Below are 26046 nucleotides of genomic sequence, written 5' to 3'. Positions count from 1 at the left end.
ACGCAGGCGTGCCTCGCGCAAGGTGGACGTCCAAGCGGCCATTTTTGGAGCTGGAAAGAGGGGTTGAACAGGCGCTGCCAAGCAACGGTTGACCGGTTTTAACCAAGTGACTGGTACAACGGGGCGGGGAGAAGAGGGCGGTGCCATCCTAGGGGATGTGGGGGGTGGGAGGGAGTTGAGAAGGGGAGGGGAGGGGTGGGAAGGCAAGGCAAGGAAAGGCTGGGAAAGGAGCAGGACCAGGCAAAGAAAGGGCGGGGTGAAGGCCAGGGCGTGGTTAAGATCTGAGTATGGGTGTGGCTAGAAGAGGCGGGGCATAGAGTAGGTTGAGGTTCAGGGAATGGACAGGAGAGATGAGAGAAGGTGGAAGGAAAAGGTACCGGTGGAGACAGTGAGGATCGCGTGGGTGTGGAACGACGGGAGCTCTGGCGGCCAGAAGACAGTCTTTACTCAGGAGAGACCCAGAGATCGCGAGCCAAGTCCAGGCAGAGACATATACTGGGGCAAGGAGAGAATTATTTACGAGAGGGGGTTCGGCGAAGAGAGAGTCAAATGGGAGGACAGGTCTGGTAGAGAGAGAAAGGACTGGAGTGAGGAGCGATTACCCTGGGAAGACACAACCGGAGGCGAGGAGAGACCCCGAGGAGTAGAGAGACCCCACGACCAGGAAAGGTTCCCTAAGGAGAAGGCTGGCGCGGAGGGGCAGGCTGGTGCTGAGGAGAAACCAGGGCGGGAGAAGGGTTTTAAAGAGAAGGGGTGTGACGAGCAGGAGGGCCAGGTTGCCCAGGACCCAGGGAGAGGAACTAGCCAGGTCCAAGGCGGTGGCCAGGAAAGAAAGGGGAGGGAGGATCCAATCTACTTCAAAACTTGGCGCTTGAGCCAAGACCAGGGGCGTGGCCCAGAGAGAAGACAGAGCGTAGATCCGAACTACTGCAACACTCGGGGCCTGAGCCAGGACCAGGGGCGTGGCCCAGAGAGAAGACAGAGCGTATATCCGAACTATTGCAACACTTGGGGCCTGAGCCAGGACCAGGGGCGTGGCCCAGAGAGAAGACAGAGCGTAGATCCGAACTACTGCAACACTCGGGGCCTGAGCCAGGACCAGGGGCGTGGCCTAGAGAGAAAGTGGAGCGAGGATCCGAACTACTGCAACACTTGGGGCCTGAGCCAGGACCAGGGGCGTGGCCCAGAGAGAAAGCGGAGTGAGGGTCCGAACTACTGCAACACTCGGGGCCTGAGCCAGGACCAGGGGCGTGGCCCAGAGAGAAAACGGAGTGAGGGTCCGAACTACTGCAACACTCGGGGCCTGAGCCAGGACCAGGGGCGTGGCCCAGAGAGAAAGTGGAGTGAGGGTCCGAACTACTGCAACACTTGGGGCCTGAGCCAGGACCAGGGGCGTGGCCCAGAGAGAAGACAGAGCGTAGATCCGAACTACTGCAACACTCGGGGCCTGAGCCAGGACCAGGGGCGTGGCCCAGAGAGAAGACAGAGCGTAGATCCGAACTACTGCAACACTCGGGGCCTGAGCCAGGACCAGGGGCGTGGCCCAGAGAGAAAGTGGAGTGAGGGTCCGAACTACTGCAACACTCGGGGCCTGAGCCAGGACCAGGGGCGTGGCCCAGAGAGAAAGTGGAGTGAGGGTCCGAACTACTGCAACACTTGGGGCCTGAGCCAGGACCAGGGGCGTGGCCCAGAGAGAAAGTGGAGTGAGGGTCCGAACTACTGCAACACTCGGGGCCTGAGCCAGGACCAGGGGCGTGGCCCAGAGAGAAAGTGGAGTGAGGGTCCGAACTACTGCAACACTCGGGGCCTGAGCCAGGACCAGGGGCGTGGCCCAGAGAGAAGACAGAGCGTAGATCCGAACTACTGCAACACTTGGGGCCTGAGCCAGGACCAGGGGCGTGGCCCAGAGAGAAGACAGAGCGTAGATCCGAACTACTGCAACACTTGGGGCCTGAGCCAGGACCAGGGGCGTGGCCAAGAGAGAAGACAGAGCGTAGATCCGAACTACTGCAACACTTGGGGCCTGAGCCAGGACCAGGGGCGTGGCCAAGAGAGAAGACAGAGCAAAGATTCGAACTACGACAACACTCGGGGCCTGAATCAGGACCAAGGACGTCGCCAAGAGAGAAGACAGAGCGAGGATCTGCTCTACCGCAACACTTCAAACTTGAACCAGAACCAGGGACGTGGCCAGGAGAGAAAGTGGAGCGAGGATCTGATTTCCAAAAAGTCTCAGAGCTTGGGCCAAGGCAAAGGTCCTAGCGAGTACGCAGGTGTGGGCGAGGACACACGAAAGGACAAGAAGACTAGAAGCCGGTTCTCGAGCAGGGCAGGAGAGAAGAGAAAGGGGCGTGGCGAAGAGCAGTGTGAGGGCGGGGAACCTTGTGAGGGTGGAGCTGAGGGACGTAGTGGTGGAGAAAACAGGAAGGGCAAGGCAAGGAAAAAAAAAAAGAGACTTGGCGAAGAGTAGGTTAGGAGTTCCAAGAACTGGAACAGAGAAGAGCAAGGCCAAGGCAAAGGGCGAGAGAGCGACTAGGAAGCGGGGTGAAAAGAGCCGCAGGGGTAGGGCCGAGAGTAAGAGAAGGGGCGGGGCGAGGAGTATTAGTAGGGGAGGAGACAAGAGCAGGGGCGGGGCGAGAAGTATTAGTAGGGGAGGGGCTGAGAGTAAGAGAAGGGGCGGGGCGAGGAGTATTAGTAGGGGAGGAGACAAGAGCAGGGGCGGGGCGAGGAGTATTAGTAGGGGAGGGGCTGAGAGTAAAAGAAGAGGCAGGGCGAGGAGTATTAGTAGGGGAGGGGCTGAGAGTAAGGGCGTGGCAAGGCCTAAGAGCAGGGCCCGGGCAGAGAGTAAGGGGCCCCGAAGCCTGATTAGAGGTGGAGCTAGGAAAAGGAGTGGGAAAGGGGGCAGGAATTGAGCGGTTTCCTAGAGATCAACCTCAGCTAGCCAACTTGTAAGTGGGTGTTGATCCCCACGTTCTCCAGGTTCTAGCTACACGGTGTCCTGTCCAGCCATGTCCCCTGTCAGCCCTGTGTGGCCGAGAAAGCCAAACCTATGGGTATTCTGGGTACTGCGGCTGGTGCTATTGCTGTCGTTGAAGACATGGGCGATGGAAGACGTTTTGCAGCATTGTACCTGGCGTCTTGTCCTGAACAAGTTCAGTAAGGTAGGCTTGCATCTCTCCAAGGATCGATTTCACGATCAGGAGCCCATCGATGCAGTGTCCGAGGTGTTCCATAAGTTGACAGACTCACCAGTCGATCCAGAAGAGGTGAGGAAAGTGAAATCAAGAGCATCAAAGGGATTTGGAGTTAGTTAAATAGAGGGATCTTGAATCAGTGCACCAAGTGACAAGATATTTCCCCACCTTTCCTTACAGAAATATCTGAGCTTTCCTTACTACCTGCAAATCAACTTTACCTGTCCGGGACAGGTGAGAGTTTACAGTGTGAGTGGGCTGATTACTGTAAGTCTCCAATTTCTCATCATTTTCAGTAAGGTTTTCAATACAGTTTAGTAGTAGTCTCCAGCAATTCTGAAGGCCTTAGGGATTCAGTTTCCTGCTGGGTACAAGAACACAATAGGGACAAAAAACAAAACAAAACAAACAAACAAAAAAACCCCAGCTTCCCCCATTTTAAAACTGAGATGTAGCTCATCTTTTGTTTTGTTTAGGGGCTTAGGGACAAAACCCAAGGCTTTGCACACGCTACCACTGCTACCTGCCACTACCATGCCCTCAGCCCCTAAAGGTGCCATTCTAAAGTATACCAGTCAGCACATTTTAGTATATCTACAAAGTCAGGCAATTGTCTCAGCTACATTTCTATCAGCATGACAAGAACACCATGATCAAGGCAACTTATAGACAAAAAGTCCATGAGCACCACAGCAGGGAGCATGGTGGGGACCACTATAGCAGGTAGGGAACATGGTGGGGACTCCCATGACAGGTAGGGAACATGGTGGGGACCACCATGGTAGGTAGGGAACATGGTGGGGAGCACCATGGTAGGTAGGTATGTACTGGAGCAGCAGCTGAGAGCTTATACCTCCATCCACAAGCAGGAGGCAGAGAAAGCAAACTGAGAATGGTGCAGACTTTTGAGACTTCAAGGCCTACTATCTCCAATGACGCACTTCCTCCAAGAAGGCCATATGTAATTCTACTCAAATAGACCCACATCTAAGGACCAAACATTGAAACTTAAGAGCCTAAGGGGCCACCCTCACTCAAACAATCACACTAACCTCATTATCTTTTGTTCCTGAATGTTCCTATTATCCGACAACAAGAAACGTGTCTATTAATAGTTACTCTTTCTTTTAAAAAAGCATCTTTTAAATTATATACATACATACTATTATATATATGTATATATGGAGGTATATTCCTGTGCATATGTGCATGCAGTTGCCTATGGAGGTCAGAAGAGGGTGATGAATCACTGGAATTAGAGTTACAAGCCATGATGGCTTGACATAAATGCTGGGAACCATACTTTGGTCATCTGGAAGAACAGTACACACTCTTATTAAACAGTGAACCATCCATCTCTCTAGCTCCACCCTCTTTCTTTCATGACATAGGATAGTGTTACTTAACCCGGGCTGGCCTTGAAATCACAACAGTTCTTCCGTCTCTGTCTCTCAAGTACTGGGATTATAGATGAACCAGCATGCCAACCCTCCTTTGCTCATTTTGGTTTGTTTGTTTGTGTTTTTTTTTAGGACAGGGTATGTTTTTTTAGGACAGAGCCCTGGCTATCCTGGCCTTCCTTTGCTCATTTTATTATTTTTTAAAATAATACATTTCTTCTTATTTCATGTGCATTGGTGTTTTGCCTGAATGTGTGTCCATGTGAGGGTGTCAGGTGCCCTGAACTGGAGTTACAGTTGTGAGCCACCATGTGGGTGCTGGGAACTGAGCCCAGGTCCCCTGGAAGAGCAGTCAGTGTTCTTAACCTCTAAGCTATCTCTCCAGCCTCCCTTGCACGTTTTTAAATGAAAGGGGTTTTTTGCCTTTTAATTATTGATTTGTGAAAATTATTTATATATTTTGAATGATGGTTCTTTGCCATACAGATGATTTCAAAACATTGTGCCCTATTCTGAGGGATCTTTCTTTGAAGACAGGATCTTGCTATATAGACCAGGCTGGTCTCAAACTCACAAAGATCTACCTGCCTCTGCCTCCTTCATGTTGGAATTAAAGGTGTGTACCACCACCACCTGATTCTTTTATTAGTGCTTTTAAAGCAGAGTCTCATGAAACCCAGGCTGGCTGACCTGACATATAGCAAAAAATAACCTCAGACTTTTGATTGTCTTGTCTCTACAGGCTCTGTGGGAGTGTACCGGGATTCTGAAATCCCAGTCTACCACCACATTTGATTTTATTCTGTGATGAGAAAAGAGGTTAGGGCCTCATGCATTCTAGGGAAGCAGTCTCACAGCAGGACCAGAGAGGTAGGAGCTTATTGGTTAAGAGTACTTTTTGCTGTTGTAGAGAACCAGAGTTTGATCCGTAGCACCTATCTGGTGGCTCACAGCCACACAGAACCCTAATTCCAGGGGATTCAACAGGCATGTACATGGTACACATAACATGTGTTCAGACAAAATATTTATACACGTTAAGTAAAATAAGTAAATCTAAAGAAAGGGAGTGAAAAAAAGTGTCAAATGTGTGTCTCTATTTACAGAACAAAGGAGTGTAGCCTAGGCTGTGTAGGAAGATCCTTTCTCAAGACACCACCAAAAAGTTTTAAGGTTATTGAGCTATAATTTGTTCTTAGAAAAGCTGATTGACTGTGCTACAATGACCAAGGTGCTGGCAGTCACTAAAGTACCATTTACTTTTTATGTTAGTTTGAACTAGGATCATATGTGTCCCAGGCTGAACTCAGGATCCTTCTGCCTTCTTCTCCTAAGTACTGGGATTTTAGGTGTGTACAACCACGCCCAGCTTTGTGTGTGTGTGTGTGTGTGTGTGTGTGTGTTGAGACAATGTCTTACTATGGGGCCCTAGCTGGTCTGGAACCCCCTACTTGGATCAGGCTAGCCTTGAACTGGTGTTGATGCTCCTGCTTCTGTTATCTGAGTGCTGGGATCACAGACTTAAGTCATCACCCTTGACTCTAAAGTTTTTGTTTTTAAAACATCTTATGTATGTCTATGGGTGTTATGCCTGCATGTGTGTTTATATACCACATGTGTGCCTGGTACTTACAGATTCCAGAAGAGAGAATATAAACCCAGGAGACAGATACATAGTCCTGGTTCACTTAGGACTCTCTGTATAGACCGGACTGACCTCAAGCTTGTGGTAATCCCCTTTTTTCCATCTCCTAAGGGGGTGAGAGGTGAACACTACTACACCCAGCCTCTAGATTTTATCGATTTTTGCTTAGACAGTCTTTATAGCCCAGGTACTTCAAACTCCCTAAGTGTCCTGGACTAGCCTTGAACTAAAGAGCCTGCTGTCTCACCCTTTGGAGCACTGGGAACAAGCGTGTGCCATCCCAGCAGGCTGCACAGCCATGATCTCCTATCCTTCCGTGGTGTGGAGAACCTGGTATATCTACCCAGCTCAGAGTGCAGGACATTACTCCAGGAGTCTCCAGGCAGTGGGCCCTAAAACTAAGTTATGCCCTCTCCTCCTCAGAGTAGCGAGGAGCTGGCCCGAAAGGGCCACCTGATGGGAATGAAGCCCCTGGTCCTGATCAACTACATGCACTCAGTCAACTTTTACCAGTGGAAGATGGAAAATCTGCAGGTTCTGATGGAGGCTGCTCCAATGCGCAGCACAGGTGGGCCAAACTGCTTGGTGGTGGCGGGTGGAGCTGGGTCGTCTGTGAGCCCCCGAGGTCTACTTGGGCTTCTGGCAGTCTCTAATATCTCTGTGCCGCTGTGCCCCATTCAACCAACAGGGTACTGCCTGGCTGAGGCCATGTGCGTCCTGAACTGGTACACACCCATGCCCGTGAGAAATGGCTCTGTGGTCTCCTCAGTGGACATCTATACCAATGGCATAGGACCCTTCATTCCCAAGAAAAGGTGCTGTTTCTGGTAGTGTGCACACTCAGAGGAAAGGCAGCCCCCAGAATACCAAAGGAAGCAAGGAAAACAAAAGGGAGGTGGCAGGGGTAGGTGGCTATGAGCTGGGAGACCCTCTGAGAGGGTGGTCCTCACTGGAGCCTGCTTGTGGGAGGCCCCCTGAGAGGGCGGTCCTCACTGGAGCCTGCTTGTGGGAGACCCCCTGAGAGGGCGGTCCTCACTGGAGCCTGCTTGTAGGTTCTATGTGAATATGAATGGCTTCTTGACGAGAGATGCAAGTGGTAAAGCCATCTTCACCATAGGATATGAGGTGAGGGCTGCCAACCGGGATAATACACGAATTAGACACACATTGCCTTCAAACCTCCAAACCAACGCAGATGCCATTTGCAGAGCACTTTCTTGATCTCTGGGCCCCAGGTGCCATTTTCCCAACTGTACCTTTGAGTTCCTCTTTCAGAGTTAATCTAGAGAGGGCCACAGACACACAGCCTTCCCAGTGCTAGAGGCTGAAGAGTGTCAAGCTTTCCAGGTAAACACAGGGTGATAGCTAGCCCATCCCCATTGTCTCATTGGATTTTATGTAATTTTTTATTACATTATTTTGTATGTGCTTATACCATGTGGAGGTCAGAGGACAACTTTTAAGAACCTGTATTCTTTCTACCATGTGGAATTGCCCGGCATTGAACTCAGACATTAGACTTGGCAGCAGGAGCCATTGCCTGCCAGAAGTCTCACAGGCACCGGGGTAGAGTTTGGTAACAAGGTTTCAGTATAGCCCTCAGTGGTCTGAACTCATTATACAAACCAGGCAAACTTTGTGAGACTCCTGCCTCAGCTTCCCGAGTACTAGTATCCTAGATGTGGGACACCAAGCCAGGCCTCACAGATTCCCTTTAACCTTTCTAACCCATTTATCTATTTTGTGGCAGCCACACATGGGCACATACATGGAAGTGAGAAGACAACTTTCAGGAGTTGATTCTCTGTTTCTGTCGTTAAACTCAGGACATCAAGCTTGGTGGCGAGTGTCTTTTACCCACCAAGCCAGCTCTCATGCTATGTATACTCACTTCAAAGAGAAGAACACTGAGAACAATGATTTCCCCAAAGGAGGGAATCATTCCCTACCTCCTGTCAGAGAGATCCCAGAGAAAGAGACCTGAAACCATTCTTCACAATTCCCACACCCATATTCCAGTGTGTGTGTGTGTGTGTGTGTGTGTGTGTGTGTGTGTGTGTGTGTGTTGAGGATTGAACTCAGGTCCTTGTACATACTAAACCAGCAACATCACCACTGAGCTAAATCTGAGGCCCTGCACCCATGTTCTGAGCTTGCTATGTATTCACCCAGCTGGCAAACACTTCCCTGTTGTACAGATGGAGCTCAGAGTACTTGCTAGGGCTTAATGCACCTCACCTCAAAAAGGGGGGGGGGGGAGTGAAAGGTGGAAAAGAAATGAAGAGGCAGCTGCTGAAAAGCCCCTGGGGTGAGCTGAAAATGAGGAAGAGGCTGGGGTTGGGCTAGAGAGCAGCCAGACAGGAGGAGAGTGCAGTTAGGGAGGGGACAAGCAGCAGCAGAGGCTTTGTAGTCAGGATGAGAACTTTAGCTTGTGGCAGAGATGGAGGTACAATCTAGTAGGTGAGGGCTGAATGGCATTTCTCTTCCCCTGACAGAGCCTTGTTCTGAAGTCAGCTTACTTTAAGTCTGTGGGATCAAGGCCTCTGTGGTACACTGTGAACCACGCACCCGTGCTCATCCTTGGGGGCTTTGATAATGAAAAGGCCATCCTGCTTTCAGACTCTAATTTCCAGGACTATGTTTTCTTGGAGGTGAGTGATAACAGGCAGATACAGGCTTGGGCTTCTGGGCAGTGCTGGGTCTTAGGCCCTGGATGGGGGGTCTGGGACTACAGAATAGGACTTCAAAGATATGCCAGTCTCCAGCAACAGGGCTTGAAGACAGTTTTTACTGCTAGAAAGCATAGGTTCAAATATTTTTTTAAAAAATACATTTCTGGGGGGGGGGGTGCTAGAGAGATGGCTCAGAGGTTGAGAGCACTGGCTGCTCTTCCAGAGGATCTGGGTTCAAGTACCAGCACCCACATGGCAGCTCACAACCAACCACCTGTAATTTAAGCTGCAGGAAGTCTGGTGCCTCTGGCCTCCACAGGCACTATCACTCAAACACAAACCCACTGTCTTATACACACTCAGAGAGATACATAATTTAGAATATATATATATATATATATATATATATATATATATATTCTAAATTATATATATATATATTCAAAATATATATATATATTTTGGTTTTTTCGAGACAGGGTTTCTCTGTAGTCCTGGCTGTCCTGGAACTCACTCTGTAGACCAGGCTGGCCTCGAACTCAGAAATCCACCTGCCTCTGCCTCCCAAGTGCTGGGATTAAAGGCGTGCGCCACCACCGCCCGGCATGATATATATTTTTTAAAGTTATTGGCCAATTACATTTTTGCTGTTGTTTTGTTTTGAAGACAGGGTCATATGCCAGGCAGTGGTGGCGCACACCTTGGGTGGTAAACACCTTGAAGCCCAGCACTTGGGAGGCAGAGGCAGAGGCAGACAGATCCCTGAGTTTGAGGCCAGCCTGGTCTACAGAGTGAGTTTCAGGACAGCCAGGGCTACATAGAGAAACCCTGTCTCAAACAAACAAAATACAAAAAAACCAAGGTCTTCTTATGCAGCCTCGGCTAGCCTAGAGCCTGATAGACAGAGCAGGCTGACCTGGAACCCGAGGAGATCCACCTGCCTCTGCCTCCCCAGTGCCGGGATTAAAGTTGGTGCTTCAGCATGCCTGGTCTCATCATTTAATACATAGATAAATATTATATATACATATATGGGATGGAAAGATGGTTGAAAAACTAAGGGCACTGGCTGCTCTTCTAGAGGATACAGGTTCAATTGCCAGAATCCACATGATGGCTTATAGCTGTCTGTAACTCCAGTCCCTAAGGATCAAAAGTCCTCATGTGCCTACCCCAGGCACCAGACTTACGTACATCAGACAGTCCAACTATACATACAGAAGATGAAATATATATATGAGTTAGAAGACAGGCAGAGACAGAGACAGAGGGAGGAGAGCCAGGGTAGTAGTGCAGACTTCTGATCCTAGCACTCAACAGGTAGAGGCAGGCGGATCTCTGTGAGTTTGAAACCAGTCTGATCTGTTTGTCTGTCTGTCTGTCTGTCTGTCTACACACACACACACACACACACACACACACGGCTGGAAAGGTGGCTCAACAGTTAAGAGCACTGGCCTGGTGCCCACAGAGGCCAGAAGAGGGCACTGAATCCCCTCTAGAGTTAGAGAGAATTGTGAGCCCCCAAGTAGATGTTGGGAGTCAAACCTGGGTCCTCTTGAAGAACAACCAGTGCTCTTAACCACTAAGCCATCTCTTCAGATTCAACATGGAATATTTTCTATCCATGGGAGCAGAACTCTGACATGGGCCGAGGGACTGTTGAACACATTGTACACTGTTTAACTGCAGGCTGTGTACAGTGGGCAGACTTGGGTAGTATACCCATCAGGCAGTTAGAACAGCACCGATAGCCGAGGCAGAATCAGAGGCTGAGGTCTCACACTGGCTCACGAATTCTCTGCTCCCCTACAGCTGAGTATTGACAGTTGCTGGGTTGGCTCCTTCTACTGTCCCACTCTTGGCTTCTCGGCCACTATCCATGATGCCATTGCCACCGAGAGTACACTCTTCATTCGACAGAACCAGCTCGTCTACTATTACACAGGCGCCTACAGCACGCTCTATGACAAAAACCGCCGCAGCCGTGAGAATACTGGGCTGGGGGTGGGGGTGGGGCACATGTGGGTGTCAGAGAAATAAAACCAAGAAGGATGTTGACCAGAAAGGGAAAAGTCCAGGCATTATCATGGTGTACACCTTTCATCCCAACACATGGGAGACAGAGGCAGGGGCATCAGGAGTTTATGGTCACCTTTAGCTCTATAGCCTGTTTGAGGTGAATCTGGGCTACATGAAACCTTGGAGATGGGTGAGCACACACACACATGGGTAGGGATGTTACCCACTTCTAATCCTAGCACTTTAGACTATCTAGTTCAGGGCAATCATGGGCTATGTATTAGGTTCCAGACAGCCTAGGGAACTTAGTGAGGATTGCCTCAACCCACTCCTTCAGGGATAGGGGTGGGGCAAAACAGAACAGGAGAAGTGGGGCATACCTGTGGGTGGGTTTACCTGACCCAGAAACCAGTGAGCACTTGGGCTTCAGACATGAGTGTAGCCAGGTACTCACTGTCACTCTTAATCTCCTTGCTGAGGTTGGTGATTCCTACCCACACCCAGCCCAAGAGAGCCACACATCTTTTGGCTAGTGGCTACAAGTTGGAAGGGCCTCTGATTTGCTTCACTCTGTCCAACATGCAGTTCAGAACCAAGGGAACAAAGAAGGGGTGAGCCCATCTAGACCTCAGGAACAGCCCCAGTATAGTGGCACATACCTGACACTGCAGAAATGAGGAAGGTAGCAGCAGGAAGCTAGCCAGTTTGAGAGCAGCCTGGGTATATATGGAGTTTAAGGCCAGCCAGAGCTACAGTGTTAAAACTCTGTCTTATAAAACCAAAGCCAGTCATAACAAGCTAGAATTCAAGGGTAGAGGATGGGAGGGGGTGTGTGTTACAAAAAGTGAGAGGTGTTGCTCTCAAGCCTCCCCAGTGCCATGCTGACATGTTGTTCCAGGCTAAGAGGACAGGTAGCAGGCTCTGTAAGACCAGAAAGAAAGGGTTGGGGTCCAGGCCCCATTCTGACCAACCTGGTTTTAAGTCCCTGTGCTTGCCTCTAGGTAGCTGGGTTCGTGTCCTGCCTAGCGAATGCATCAAGAAACTGTGTCCAGTGTTTGTCAGTGGCAATGGTTCTGAGTACATCCTAGCCCTCACCACTGGCAAGAATGAGGGTTATATTCACATCGGGACCATCACAGGTAAAAGCCTGTGTCTTCTGAATACTCAGGAGACATTTTTCTACACTCTCACCTAGGGCTCTTATTCCTTGCCATGTGTCCTCAGGAGAGGTGGCAGGCTCAGCGTGGTTCCATGTGTGTGGAAATGGGTATGCTTGTTCAAGCCTGAGGACTTGAACTCAGTCCCTGGACTCACATGAGGGAAGAACCAACTCCCACAGGGTGTCCCTCTAACCCACTCATACGTGCACAACATGTAGGAATTTGGGACCAGCCTGCTCCATGGAACCCTAGATTTGTGGCTTTCGACAAGTAACAGGAGTTCTCTCATACACTTTTCCATCTGTAAAATGGGACCAGATGACAATACTGTGTTATTTTGGGGGGGAATAATATAAAGATTAAATTCACTGGACATGGTGGTGCACAGTTGGTAGTCACAACACTTGGAAAGCTAAGGCTGGAAGCCATCTTGAACTAAAAAAGACAAACACAGGTCCAGACTGTGGCTCAGCATTAGACAGTCTGTATGGAATGTACCAGTAAGTGCTAGATCACCCGCTGTGCACCACCACACCTTGCTACAGCTACATCAATTCTAACACCCAGTCACAGGATGCACTCTCATTAGCTTTATTGGTCAATCCTATCTAAAACATATCTAACAATGTTTTTGAGACAGTCAAGTGTAAGGATGAGAGTGCTGGAAGTCAGCCAAACCCCTAGGATCCCTGGACCTTATAAGAGGTTCAAGGTGTGGAGCACCCCCAATGGGTTCCTGGTTGGGTAGGATGCTCTGCAGGTGCTGATGGACAAGAAAGACCTGAGCATGGTGTCTGACTTGATCCACAGAGGGCCTTGTGTCCTTCCAGATGGTGCCGGAAGACTGGTCAGTGTGTCAAAAGTTACCAGGTACTAATTTTTTTGGTGGGGTCTGGATGGTGGTAGGCCTCTGAGAAAGGGTGTGAAAGCTTATGGGATGGCCGGATTCTAGACTGCTGTAGATTCTGCTCTCCCCCAACAGGTAACAACTGCACCATCGACTGGGCTACATACATTGCCGATGAGAGAAACCTGCTGTTGTTAGTGAAAATTGTCACCGGGCAATTTTACCTAGTCAACTTTAATTTAGGTAAATCAGGTTGCCTGGAGGTCAGGAGGGGAACGCGCAGGAGCTGGGACTGTGGACCGTATGTCCACCCCACACATGCCACTCTTAGGTAAGGTGTACAGTGGGCTGGGAAAGCCAGTGTATCTAGGAGAGAGAAGAGAACAAGGAGGAAGCCGGCAGAGGGGAACAGAACTACATCTGGAAGGCCCTGTAGTTCACAAGGAGGCTCAATTTTATGTTCTCTTTGAGATAAAAACTGTCACAAAAATGACAACAGAGGACGAATCCCCAACTGGACCCCCGATGTGTGTATACAAATACTTACATTTTGATATTTTAGGCCAACAAGATGGCTCAGTGGGTCCAGGCACTTGGCACCAAACCTGATAACCTAAGTTCAATTCTCAAGACCACATGGTAGAAAAAGAGAAGACTCCCAAAAGCTGTCTTCTGTTGCGGAAGCACGCACATTTGTTATATATATATATGTGAATACATATTCACATAGAGGAAATAGAACAAATCAAGGAAGGTATTCTAGCTTAAATGGAAAACCAGAAGATTCTTTAAGGTGGGTGGGTATTTGTTTTTATTGTTTTTGTTTTTTGAAACAAGGTTTTATTATATAGCCCTTGCTGGCCTAGAACTCCCCATGTAGACCAAGCTGTCTTCAAACTCTCAAAGATCCACCTGCCCCTGCCTCCTGTGTGCTGGGGCTAAAGGGGCACCATGCTTAGTTGCCAGCAGTCTCATCTGAGGCTTGGAGAATAGTAACTCTGGCTTTGCTTACGGATATTGTGAGATTAGGGTTTCAAGAGAGTTTTTCAGGTTTCAGGGTGTTGTTTTCCTACCTCTAGAGTTCAAGACTCTGAAAATCCTCTACGAAATACCAAAGTTTATCCCTGAAGGTAGGACCAAAGGGCAAGGGTGGTTTCCAGGGTGGACAGTGGTAAGGAAGAGACCAGGTGAGCACTCTTCTCCTCTACCCTCTCTACCCTGCCTTCTCTGTTGTGGTCAGGTCAGCAAATGGACTTCTTGGTGCTCCTTGGTACAGAGACCTACACCACCACTCCTATGAAACCCAAGGGCTTATACTTCAACACACTGAACAACATGTTGTACATCTGGGGCAACTTCATCCTGCAAAGGTAGGTATAAGCCCAGGGACCCAGGTGCACACGTGTGCATGTGCACACATGCACATACATACATATATACATACACACACACATGTGCACACACATATTTATTTATATAAATAATTTTTATCTGTTTTTGAGACAGGTCTCACCTATGTAGCCCTGATTGTCCTGGAACTCAGTTTGTAGACCAGACTGGCCTCAAACTCAAAGTTCTGTCTGCCTCTGCCTCCCCAATGCAGAAATTAAAGGCCTATGCCATAACTCCCAGTAAAGTTCTATTTTATTTAATTGTGTATATGTGTGTGTGTGTGTGTGTGGTGGCAGCATACACATAGGAGTGTAGGTGTCTATGGAAGCCAGAAACCCTGGAGCTGGAGTTAGCTCACAAGCAAAATGTTTTTTTTTTTTTCCCAGTCACCAGGGTGGAGCTGAAGGTCTTACTTAGGTTGGGAAAGCACTACTCTGTTGGCAAGCCATGGCCCTGGGCCCTCACTAGTGGACTCTGGGTGAGGACTCTGACCAGAGTCCCCCCTCCAGCTCTAGGATCCCTTTTGCAAAGTGAAACTTTCTGGACTGGACACATGTGAGCAATAGAAAGTATTTTCTGGGGACGTTTGAGAACTTTTCCTACCCATCTACCCTCTTATTCTTTAGGAACCCAGAGGCCCCATGTCATCTTCATGAACAGTTGACAAACTCCTTTTTCTTGATGCATTTGGTTCTAAAAGAAAGAAACCCAACTCAAAAAATCACTTAAGCACAAAGAATCTACTGAGTGATAGATAGGTGGGCGGTGAAGGTCTAGCTTCAGGCATGACTGGATCCAGGGCCCAGAGGGCTTGTCATTAGGACCACACTTCTAGACAAAGTGTACTTTTACTATCCTAGGCCAGATAGCTGAGTCCTGGGGTCCCCCATAAAGCAGAGATGGGGAGATACAGGTCCAAGAGCACAAGGACACTCTCACGCACAGTGGAAGCTAAAGCCATGGTCACAGAGTCCCCTTGCTATTGTTCACAGTGTCAGAGAACAAACAGTCCATGATTGCTTGCTCTATTATGGATGCAATGTTAAGAACACCAGATGTCCCCGTGTTCAGAGGTCCCTTTCTCTACCCCTGCAGCTACGATAGGGAACACTTCATTTTTCTGGTGGACTTCCCCAAGGAGTCCACCATCAAATACATGATCAACTCTTACAATGGACATATGGCTGCTGTCACAGAAAATGAAGAGGTGAGATACCCTGTTTTTTTTTTTTTTTTTTTCCCTAAGCCCTTCTTGTTCACCTCCAAATCTTCCTGCCCTGTCAGGGTGAATACCCTTCAGGGGGCCCAAGATAAAGGTCAGTAGGAGGCACTATCTCTAACAGGGTCCTGGATCTCAGAGTGGGTGGAGAACTTTTCCAAAGAGTGCGCATCTTTGGAAGGACACAGTGGAGTGGGAGAGTAGAAAGGCTTACCTTGTTCCTGAAGACTCATATATATGTTGCTGGATCCACAGATCTGGTACTTTCTGGAGGGTGGCTATGATGTATACAAGGTGGTCCCATCCCAAGGCTGGACCACCTACATTAACCTGCAGAAGATGCAAGACTCTCCTGATTATTCGAATGTTGAGTCCTTGGTTTCCCTCTTCTATCAGGATGGGAAGCTCTATGAGGTGCCAGGAGGGGTTGGTAGGGTGGAGATGGGGGGCAGGCTGGGAGCTACAAGAAGGTTTCCGCACACTTACATGCCTGCTTCTGGCCATAGCTGGTCTATCTTTTCGATGTCGGAAAAGAATGTTTGGTCAAGAGGCTCCTGCCTGTTGGGACGTTGATGGAATATGACCTGCCCAAACCCTTCTCAGTGCTTAACAGAGGGTGAGAATATTGGGCCCACAAAACTGTCTTAGAGCTCCAGACCAGGGGTGAAACCTGGATAACCTGGTGGTGGGAATAGGTGGGTGCTTGGCATGGAATGCAGGTCAGAGGAAGAGTGTGGTGTAGCTGGAGGGCTTGGGGCATCAGGGAGGAGGGAAGCTATGACCTGAGGGTGAGGAGGAAGTAGGAGGGTGTTAGAGGGTGTCTTAGTTAGGGTTTTACTGCTGTGAACAGACACCATGACTAAGGCAACTCTTAGAAGGACATTTAGTTGAGGCTGGCTACAGGTTCAGAGATTCAGTCCATTATCATTAAGGTGGGAACATGGCAGTGTTCAGGTGGACATGGTGCAGGAGGAGCTGAGAGTTCTACATCTTCATCTGAAGGCTGCTAGCAAAATACTGGCTTCTAGGCAGTTAGGATGAGGGTCTTAAAGCCCACAGTGACATACCTACTCCAACAAAGCCACACCTTCTAATAGTGCCACTCCCTGGGCTGAGCACATACAAACCATAACACAGGGTAAGGAGAAAGTGAGAGAGTTTTGAGACATGAGAGCCTTGTAATTGACAGACTTCAGAAATGGCCCAGATCTGTCTGTGGTCTCAGCACTTGTGAGGTTAAGGCTGAAGAATTTGGAATTTAAATATGTAAGCCAGTCGGGGCTATATAATGAGACTGTATGGAGGGGAGGGGAAGCTACTGGGCACCTGCAAAGGGTGCCACCAGAAAGGCAGCTTGGAGGTGGGGGTAGAATAAAGGCAAGCAACCTAGCTGGGGTGGAGGGAGAAGAGAACAATTAGAGAGCACATGGGGACTGAGGGTGGAAGGGAGTGACCTCTAGTCTGAGGGACAGCCAACAGAATGTGTCTAGAGGATGCTGAGCATGAGGGCACTGAACTGAGTTTGATACAGTCCAGGTTAAATTTGGGGAATCAGCAACTCAAAAGCGGGAAATGCAGACTGGGGGTGTTTCTGAAGAACTGTCAACACATCTCCCCTCCCGTGTTGTTGCCCACGGCTGCGCAGGGACCACAAGTTGATCTCCTTCACCCACATATGCCCTTTCAAGGAGGTTCATATAGTCGATGTGCCCAAAAAGCAGCACATGGCACGCAAGGAAAGTTACCTGGCTCTGCCACCTCTGGTCTCTGAGTCCTTGGGCATCCACAACAACAACACACTGGCTGTCTACCAGGGCCTGGTCTACTACCTGCTGTGGCTGCACGCCAAGTATGATAAGGTGGGCGCCTGGAGGCACTGAAGCGGGAGCTGTTCTGTGGGGGAAGTCTGAGGGGTTAATGCAGGCAGAGTGGAATCTGGAATTCAAAGATGTGAGGAAAGTTAAGGGGCAGGAGGCAGGACAGGTTTGAACTGGTTCTTAGGCATGAGGCCCTTGGATTGAAAACCAGGAAGGCAGGTTTAGATTACACAGGGTGCATGCCTAATCTCAACACTTGGGAGGCACACCGCAGGAAAGTAGAAGTTCAGGGCTACATGAGACCTTGCCCTTTCCAGAAAAACAGAAAACAACAACAAAACAACCAACCAACCAACCAACCAAACCAAACCAACCAAACAAACAAAACAAAACAAAACAAAAACCAAAAAACAAAAAAAACCAAAAACCCTGGTATAACAGTGCTGTTATCCCAGAGGCAGAGATGGACACAACTTTTGAATTTGAGGCCATACTTGATACACAAAACATGACCAGCTGAGTATGGCTCACAGCACCCACAGAAAAAGCTGATTGTGAGGGCTGGGCTTTGAAATCCCAGCCCTGGGGAGCCAGAGACAGGCTGAAGTGTGAAACTCACCAGCCAGAAGAGTCAGGTCAGGCCAGGTTTGGGTGTGAACCTTCCTGGGTGGCTTCTTTGGAAACACAAGCAAGGTCCTCCTCTGGCCTCCACAAACTCACTCCCCCCCCCCCCCCCCCACACACACAAATTCACAGAGCCAAGAGTTTTGGGACAGGCTGGGTGATTATCTCTTACTTTGGGCTATGAGCTAAACATAATCCTCGAGTTGTCTGCCTCCTTCCTTCCTGTCACCTCATGGTGTGTGACCGGCCCCACAGCCCTACGCAGACCCAGTGCATGATCCCACCTGGCGCTGGTGGCAACACAAAACAAAGTACAAGGTAAGTGAACATATTGGGAGTTGGTGGTGGGATAGCACCGAGATGTGTGTCTCCTGCCCAGTGCCCACTAGCTGACCGTCCTGTGCATCCAGGATTACTACTTTTACCTGTTCAGCAACCGGCTGGCGGCTGAAGGCATGTACATAGACATGGATGCCTACCAAAAGCTCTACAACATCTCAGGCGACTACGGAATGCCCGACCTTGTCTTCCTAGACAAGGGCAACTGGTTTAGCTTCACTTTGGTCTTATTGTCGCATGAGGACACCTTCACAAGTGCTGATAGCCAAGGTCTATGGCTGGGGCCTGTTTAGCAACCAAGGAATGAGGCCTGAATACTCGGGGGTGGGGGAGGGCAGGTGTCAGGCATCAAGCCCCCCATTCCCACCCCTACTCCCACAGGAGCCACTATTGATGTTGACAAGAAGCTGGCAGTGGCTCTGGTGATGTCAGATCCTGAGTGCCTCTCAGGAACTGTGACTCAGGAGGTCCTTCTTAATCGCAATGCGGTGCTCAACAAGGTGAGGGGCCAGAGAGGAGGCACGGGGCCTTGGCTGCTGTCCCTCTGTCCTCTGCAGAGTAAGTGGAAAGCCACAGATCTTATTATCCACTCTTAGTCCCAGTTATCCGGCCTTTGAATGTTTCTGGATCCTAGGACAGATTTAGATGTTTCTCTATTTCAGTCTCTCCTTTCTCTCTTCCTCAGATTAAAGTCAGAGACGAAAAGAGATGCTCTGAACAGGGCATGGTCGGACATAACATCAAGAAGACCTCCATGCTAATCAAGGTATGGTCCGATTTCTGGGGAGGGGTGTAGACAGAGGACACTGGCCCTTGGGTCTCCAATCACATATTCTATTCTCCTCACAGATCTTGGGCGCTTCTGGGAGATGCTTACTAACCACATACCTTGGGGCAGAAGTGCAAGTACTGGAATTTGGGTACTGGGTCTGGTACTGGGGGTGGAGGGTTGGCTCAAGTCCCCAGAGGGTGGGTTCCTGTTGCTGTCCTGGGAGCAGTGTCAATTCATTCAGATTTAAAATGTGTGTGTATGAGTATTTTGCCTGCGTGTGTGGCTATTCACCACTTGTGTGCCTTCAGAGGCCAGGACAGAAGAGGCCTTTTGATCCCCTGAAACTGAAGTTACAAATGGTTGTGAGTTGTCATGTGGGTGCTGGGGATCAAACCCCAGGCTCTCTGCAATTGCAATTACACTCTGCTACACACCAATCCTGTTTGTTTATTCATTCATTTATTTATTTACTTATTTACTTATTTGAAGTCTCCAGTGCTAGAGTTTGAACTCAGGCCTTTGAAGCTGAGTAAGTGCTGTACCGCTAAAATGCCTCCCCAGCCTCACACATTGTTCTACTTTTCCCGACTCAAATGTTGTTCATTCTTTCCTTTGGCTTCGTAGTTCTTCTCTTGCTTACACAGGTATTATCCCCCTAGCATAAAGTTAGTTATTGAGGCCCAGAGCAATGCAGACTAACCCAGAGAGCTCATAAGTGGTAGAGGGCCCAGAGTCTTTGTTCTCTGGAACTTCCCTGTCCACCCACTGGCAAACTCACCTTGAGGCCCTCCTTCCTGATTTAGAACGACCCAGGAAGTAGAAGACGGGTGTAATAGGCACAGACTCCTTTGATGGCATGTGTTGGACTAAAGTAACAAGGCCAAGCTTGATTGAGTCAGGATGAGTAGAGAGGGAAGGAGAGAGAGTGGGCTGTTCACATCTGGGTGTATGCTGGGTGAGAGAGAGAGAGAGAGAGAGAGAGAGAGAGAGAGAGAGAGAGAGAGAGCTAGAAAGCTTCAGGAGACAGGTGTAAGAGAAGAAAGTTGAGATTTAGAGGAGAAAATAGATAGGTTTTAGGTGTGGTATTTCTTTGTCTTTCTTTCTGAGACAGGGTCTCACGCTGCTGTGTAGACTGGCTTCAGACATGTAGTGATTCGGCCTCCTTAGCTGGATCCCTTTTTGTGTTGTTAGAGGTGGAATGCAGGGACCCAAACATGCTAATCATCACTGTAGGATGAGCCATGTGCCAGCTTTCTGCATTGATTTTGAAGGCTAAAACCAGGAAGCTAAGCAGACACAGTGAAGGCATGCCTGTATCCCAACACTGAGCAGGCAGAAAGGCTTAGCCATACCCTTAGCATCTCACTATGAATTATAGGCCTGTGCTCTCTAAGGTCAAGCTACATTCACAACCTAGGACCAAAAGTTTTTCACTTGAACATCTGGGAGAAGTGGAAGTCCATCAACTAAGATGAGTTTTGTATAGACAGAGTCTTAGATGCCTATTCGGTCTCCGAGTGAGTGCTGACTGAGGGCCGTGTGACTAGTGCAGGCCTGGCATGGAAGGTGCTGACTCAGCAGCCACCAAGCTCAGGCCACACACAATCTCTGGATGTCATGACCTAGACCCAGATGGGCCTAAAGAGATTCTTCATTCTGAAGACAATGTAATGGGGTGGGGGTGGGGGGGAATGTCCCTGACCCACGGTGTTCATTCTGGGCTCTATTTCCCTTGGGTAGCACATGTTCCTACTAGTGATTATAGTCCACAGTCAGACCTATGAGATGTGAGCAGGAGCCAGAGCTGTGGACGTGCAGGCACCAGCAGCTTTGCCGTTGCTTGCCAGCAGTATATAAATCCTGCCTGGTTCAGCTCCAGTTTGGCCTTTCTGTGCCTACTTTTTCATTTTATTATTATTTTTTTTTTTTTTTTTTAGACAGGGTCTCAAATAGCCAAGGCTTGCTATGTAGCTAAGGATGACCTTGAATTCCCAACCTTCCTTGCCTTGGCCTCTAAAAGTACAGAGATTACAGGTGTGTGCCGCCATACCAAGCTTACCCCCCTCCCCCCAGCCCTGGACAGGGCCTCAGTCTGTAACCCTGGCTAGCCTGAACTCACTACATAGTCCAGACTTGTCTTAAACTCTCAGCTACAGACCTGCATTGTTTTCCCAAGTGCTGGGATTACAACAGGAGCCACCATAGCTGGCTGTCCCTCACTTTGTCATCTGTTTTGGTTGCTGTTGTTTGAGACAGGGTCTTGCTATATATAAAACACTGGAATTTGGCCTCAAATCCCAGATCCTCCTGCCTCACCCTCTTCAGTGGTGGAATAACAGATACTTGCCATCACACGTGGCTGGATATTACATAGAGTGACACTATGTGCCTCTAATCTCAGTGCTCCACAAAATGGGACATACTAATGGTCTGTACCATACAGGGCTCCTACAATTCATACAATTCACACAGGTTTAACTAAGAAAATGTACCAAGCAATGGTGGGACACAACTTTAACCCCAGCACTTGAGAGGCAGAGGCAGGAGGATATCTATGAGTTCAAGGCCAGCCTGGAGGAGCCTGGTTTATAGAGAGTTCCAGGACAGCCAGGGCTACGTAGAGAAACCATGTCTTAAACAAACAAACAAACAAACAAACAACCCCCCCCCAAAAAAACCCTAAGAAAAGAAAATGTGTTAAGCTCTTAGAACATTACCCAATATCTGTGCATTCATCAGAAACACTGTCTTAGTTGGGCACTGTGGGATATACCTCTTAACTCTTAGGAAGGCCAGAGGCAGAAAGATTTCTGTGACTTGGAGACCAAGTTGGTCTAGGTAGTAATCTCTGGACCAACCAGGGCTTCACAAGGAGACTCTGCCTCCAGCAGCTGCAAAGAACATGAAGTCGAGGGAGCAGGGAAGTGTGATTGGGTCTGGGGGGGGAGTTAAGGGGAGGAAGGGGAAGTGAATATGATCAAAGTATATTGTATGAAATTTTAAAAGTTAATAAAACGCTTATTAAAAACAATAACAACAATGACGACGACAGCAACAGCAACCACCACAGGGCTGGAGAGATGGCTTAGTGGTTAAGAGCACTGGCTACTCATTCAGGTTCTGAGTTCAATTCCCAGCAACCACATGGTGGCTCCCAACCATCTGTAAAGAGATATGCCCTCTTCTGCATGCAGAAGTACATACAGACAGAGCACTTACACATTACAACAACAACAAAAAACCAAAAGCAAACAGACAATATCAAACAAGGGCTGGAAATGTAGCCCAGGGGTCGCATGCTTGCTTAGTGCTTGAAAGAAGCCCTGGTTCCAAGCTTAGCACTGGAAAGGAAAAGCAGGCAGGTGGTAAGAATTTGCTAATAGACTACAGTGTGGCCAACCGACCATGCCAATGGTGGTGGTGTGTGTGTGTGTGTGTGTGTGTGCCAGCCACTGTGTGTTTTTAGAGGGGTGGTTTTCCCTCTGCTCCTTCAAAGCAATCTGACCACTCCCCAGCAAGAGGTCTTGTTTCCCTACCCAGGGTTTCCTGATGGTACCAATATTCATCGGCTGTCCACCTGGCAAGCGCTTGGCCTTTGATGTTTCCTACACGATTATGCATTCTGAGCAGATAAACAAGCACTATTTCGACTGTGTGACTAAGGAAGCAGAGATGCCGTGCTTCCTCTTTCGTGACAGTGTGTTCCATCTCTTCTCCCAAATTTGCTACCCTCATGTTCTGGCCGTTTTGCCTTCCCTCACTCATCCCTTCCCACCACAGCCCCACCTAGAATCCCCCTCCACTCTTCCTCTGTTCCTCCTTGGACAAAGCTAATTTTTTTCCCACCCCGTCCCCCCTTTCCAATCTGCAGTATTCCAGCCTTTCTTCTTAGTCCAAGACATGGTGACGGGAGACTCTGGCAGTTTCTTGGGCAGGTGAGGACAGATTGGTTGCGGGCTTCGGGTACTTGACAGTGGAAGAGGGAGATGCACAGTTCAAGACTCTAAGTGTCCGTGTTTATCTCTGCATTCTTCAGTTACGTGCTGAAGGTGGTGGGCGGTGGTCAGACAAAGGAAACCATCAGAGACTACACAGAAGAAGAGATCTTCCGTTACAACAGCCCGCTGGACACGTAATCCCTTTGGGGCCCCAGTCCACAGTTGGTGGGTCTGGTCTGTAGGGTCTCCCCTCCTGCTTCCAGTTAAGCAGGGGACTCTTTCTGTAAGCTTCAAACACTCAAGGTGCCTCAAATAGTAATGCCTAGGATCCCACTATCCTGCCCCTGGCCACTAGGTCCCCACCCCAGGTGCTGACAACTGTTTCTGCTCTCAACCCACTTTGACTTTATATGGGCCTGCGTAGAACAAATAGCCTCATCTGGAAAACAAAGCTTGAAAGGACCACGGAAGACAAAAAGTTCTACATAATGTCCTATCAGAGCCCTGGGATTGAGTAAGTGCAGGTCCTGAGAGCTCCACCCTCCAGGCCAGCCTTGAATTCACTATGTAGTTGAGGATGACCTTGTTCCTCTGAGTCTCCCACATAGGTTTATGGGGGTCTGGGTCTCCAACCCAGGGCTTGGAGAATGGCAGGCAAGCATTCTACCCACTGAACTACATCCCTGAATCCCCACCCTGTTACTTTTGTTTTACACAGAGCCTCACTATGTGGCTCTGCCTATTCTCAAAATTATGATTGTCCTACTTCTGCAATGTGGGGATTATAGATATGCCCTTTGTACAAGCTTTTCCCCCACCCCATCCCTCTGGCCCATTTTGTTTGTCTCTGACAGGCTTCCCAGATAGTCACATTAATTGTATTTGTATTTCTAAAGGAGGGCTATCCTTTGTAAAGAGGGGTACTCCTGGAAGTCTGGGGCCTTTTACTCTGCCTTCAGTCCTTAGATCACACATTCCTTCCTTCAGGAGGGTTTAGCCATGCCCCCGCTTTTTTTTTCCCCCCAAGATGGGCAGTCAATCCCTCTGAACTCCCAGGTGCCTTTCCCACCCTGAGTGTTTGCCTGCACCTCCTCAACCTTCCCTGACCCTCTGCCTGCATAGCTCCTTACATTTTGGTCCAGACCATTCAGCGCCTGTTACTGTCTCCTGGAGGACCTGTCTCTCTATAGCACAATTTTTGAATAGATACGATATAACATTTTTTAAAAATGAAGAATGAACAAGTTAATACATGGCCAGCATTCATTGACAGCTAAGTAGGGATGTTCACAAATGAAGAAAACTATAGAGGGTTTTGTTAGCATGTAAGGTTTGAAAACCATTTCTTGAAAACCTACTTTTAATAAGGGTTCTCAAATGCTTCAACATCACATGATATAGCCAGAAACTTCCACTTCAAAATGGACAAATTAACCAACTGCTGCACCCAAGGCCATATTCAGACTGGGTTTATTGAATAATGGTCAAGAGGGAATTAGTGAGAAAAGATGTGAATCTGTACTTAGCTTGTGTCCAGACTTTATTTGTGGAATGAAGGTGGCACACAGTAGGTATTCAGTCCAACATCTGGGTCAGTTGGCAGGTGGAGGCAGCAGGCAGCAACTGAGCAGCCTGTTTAATAGCTGATGCTCAGACAGCCTTACTGTCTGAGGGAATGGAGTAGGCTGGCGAAAGTGGAGACCAGAGACTGGAGGTGTGGTTCAGTAGGTGAACACTTGCCTACACTACTGCAGTGAGCTGGGTCTTGGCCCACTAGTAGAGGGTTTGCCTAATTTTCATGAGGCCCCAAGTTCAGTCTGAAGCACTATAGTCACCAAGCAGCAGGGAGATTGGAGAAACTAGTGTTTCCCCTGGAGTGTAGGTGCTACATCTGCCCACACTTGGACTTGTAGGTGGCTGTGTTTGGAGAACTCCCCTTGCTACGACATCACCCCCCAAAGCATCTTTCCACCTGAATTCTTCCTCAAGTTGTTAGTGAGCAATAGGTAAGCCAGGCACATAGGTGTGTGCTGGGGGTGGGAATGCAGTGTGCTGAGATTGTTCCTTGGCATGATGCTCCACTAATTAACTCAATCCTGGACTCCATTCCCTCCCCAGAGGTGTAGACAATAGCACATACTGTGACTACCAGCTCACCTTTATACTGCACATCCATGGGCTACCGCTCAGTAGCAAACGGTCCTTCCAGGTTGTTGTTGTGAGTGGCAGCCAAAGCCTTCCCTTCTGGGTGGGCAGGGTCCACCTACTATACCCCCACTCTGACCCCTTGTGGCTGTTGTACTGGACTTGCAGGTGTCTTCCACCCTCTTTATAATCCTGGTTGTCATCTACATCTTGTTCTGCATCCTGTGGCCTCACATAGTAAAGGCCTGGGACACACTACGCTGGAGGATGAAAAACATGATGGCGTCAGAGTCCTACTATACGTATGCCACCTCCACTGCGGGCTTCAGCATCCAGTCTCACAGCTCAGTGGAAAGCTTCAAGGGTCCCTCCAGGGCAGGTTCCAAAGAGGACCATGTTCAAGCTAAGAAAGCATAGGTGGCCTAAGTCTCTGGTCTGTACACTTCCTCATAAACTCTTAGGCCTCTCTCCATGGCAATGCAGCCTGCCACCTACCCAGCATCTTCTGGTTTGCTAGAATGTTCATGTCTCATTCAGACCCTAATAAAGCCTCATTTCAGAATCAGTCCTGAGTCCTCAGAAAGGATCATGTCTGCTTGGTTTGTGCCAGAACAGCTGTAGTTAACTGTCAAGATATCAGAATCTTTTTTTTTTTTTTTTTCCTTTTTTTTTGGTTTTTCGAGGCAGGGTTTCTCTGTATAGCCTTGGCTGTCCTGGAACTCACTCTGTAGACCAGGCTGGCCTCAAACTCAGAAATCCTCCTGCCTCTGCCTTCCAAGTGCTGGGATTAAAGGCGTGTGCCACCACTGCCCGGCCAGAATCTTATATTTTCAAGATGTCACAGCAGATAAAGGAGCTTT

General features: G+C 48.9%; 1 protein-coding gene across 10 annotated transcripts; it reads left to right on the top strand.

Moving 5' to 3' along the window:
• The first annotated feature begins 257 nt into the window (after positions 1–257).
• Catsperg (catsper channel auxiliary subunit gamma) lies at positions 258–25751 on the top strand. Of its 10 annotated transcripts, none has more exons than XM_076930996.1 (29): positions 261–2366; positions 2980–3266; positions 3375–3428; positions 6663–6807; positions 6928–7054; positions 7292–7364; positions 8735–8890; positions 10727–10898; positions 11935–12072; positions 12904–12963; positions 13076–13183; positions 14020–14070; positions 14181–14310; positions 15428–15539; positions 15807–15965; positions 16058–16167; positions 17197–17410; positions 18248–18310; positions 18403–18601; positions 18713–18831; positions 19017–19097; positions 19181–19237; positions 22644–22800; positions 22975–23038; positions 23140–23235; positions 23466–23555; positions 24955–25047; positions 25160–25250; positions 25355–25751. In XM_076930996.1, the coding sequence occupies exons 1-29, from the start codon at positions 338–340 to the stop codon at positions 25601–25603; spliced, it is 5484 nt and encodes a 1827-aa protein (XP_076787111.1). In that variant the 5' UTR covers positions 261–337; the 3' UTR covers positions 25604–25751. The 10 variants fall into 10 exon arrangements, 9 of the variants coding, with proteins under 9 accessions (XP_076787133.1, XP_076787129.1, XP_076787111.1 ...); XM_076930999.1 differs by having other exon boundaries at positions 262–2273; positions 25160–25259; XM_076930992.1 differs by having other exon boundaries at positions 262–2366; positions 25160–25259.
• Positions 25752–26046: the final 295 nt, after the last annotated feature.

Source organism: Arvicanthis niloticus, chromosome 1, assembly GCF_011762505.2.
Source record: "Arvicanthis niloticus isolate mArvNil1 chromosome 1, mArvNil1.pat.X, whole genome shotgun sequence".
Lineage (NCBI taxonomy): Eukaryota > Metazoa > Chordata > Mammalia > Rodentia > Muridae > Arvicanthis > Arvicanthis niloticus.
This window is presented reverse-complemented; position numbering and strand designations above follow the sequence as displayed.

Coding starts and splice junctions, on each gene's coding strand:
- Catsperg (XM_076930992.1), top strand. CDS start 338: ATGGACAGGAGAGATGAGAGAAGGTGGAAGGAAAAGGTACCGGTGGAG. Junction 13,184..14,019: donor CCTAGTCAACTTTAATTTAG/GTAAATCAGGTT, acceptor TCCTACCTCTAG/AGTTCAAGACTCTGAAAATC. Junction 25,048..25,159: donor AAGTTGTTAGTGAGCAATAG/GTAAGCCAGGCA, acceptor TTCCCTCCCCAG/AGGTGTAGACAATAGCACAT.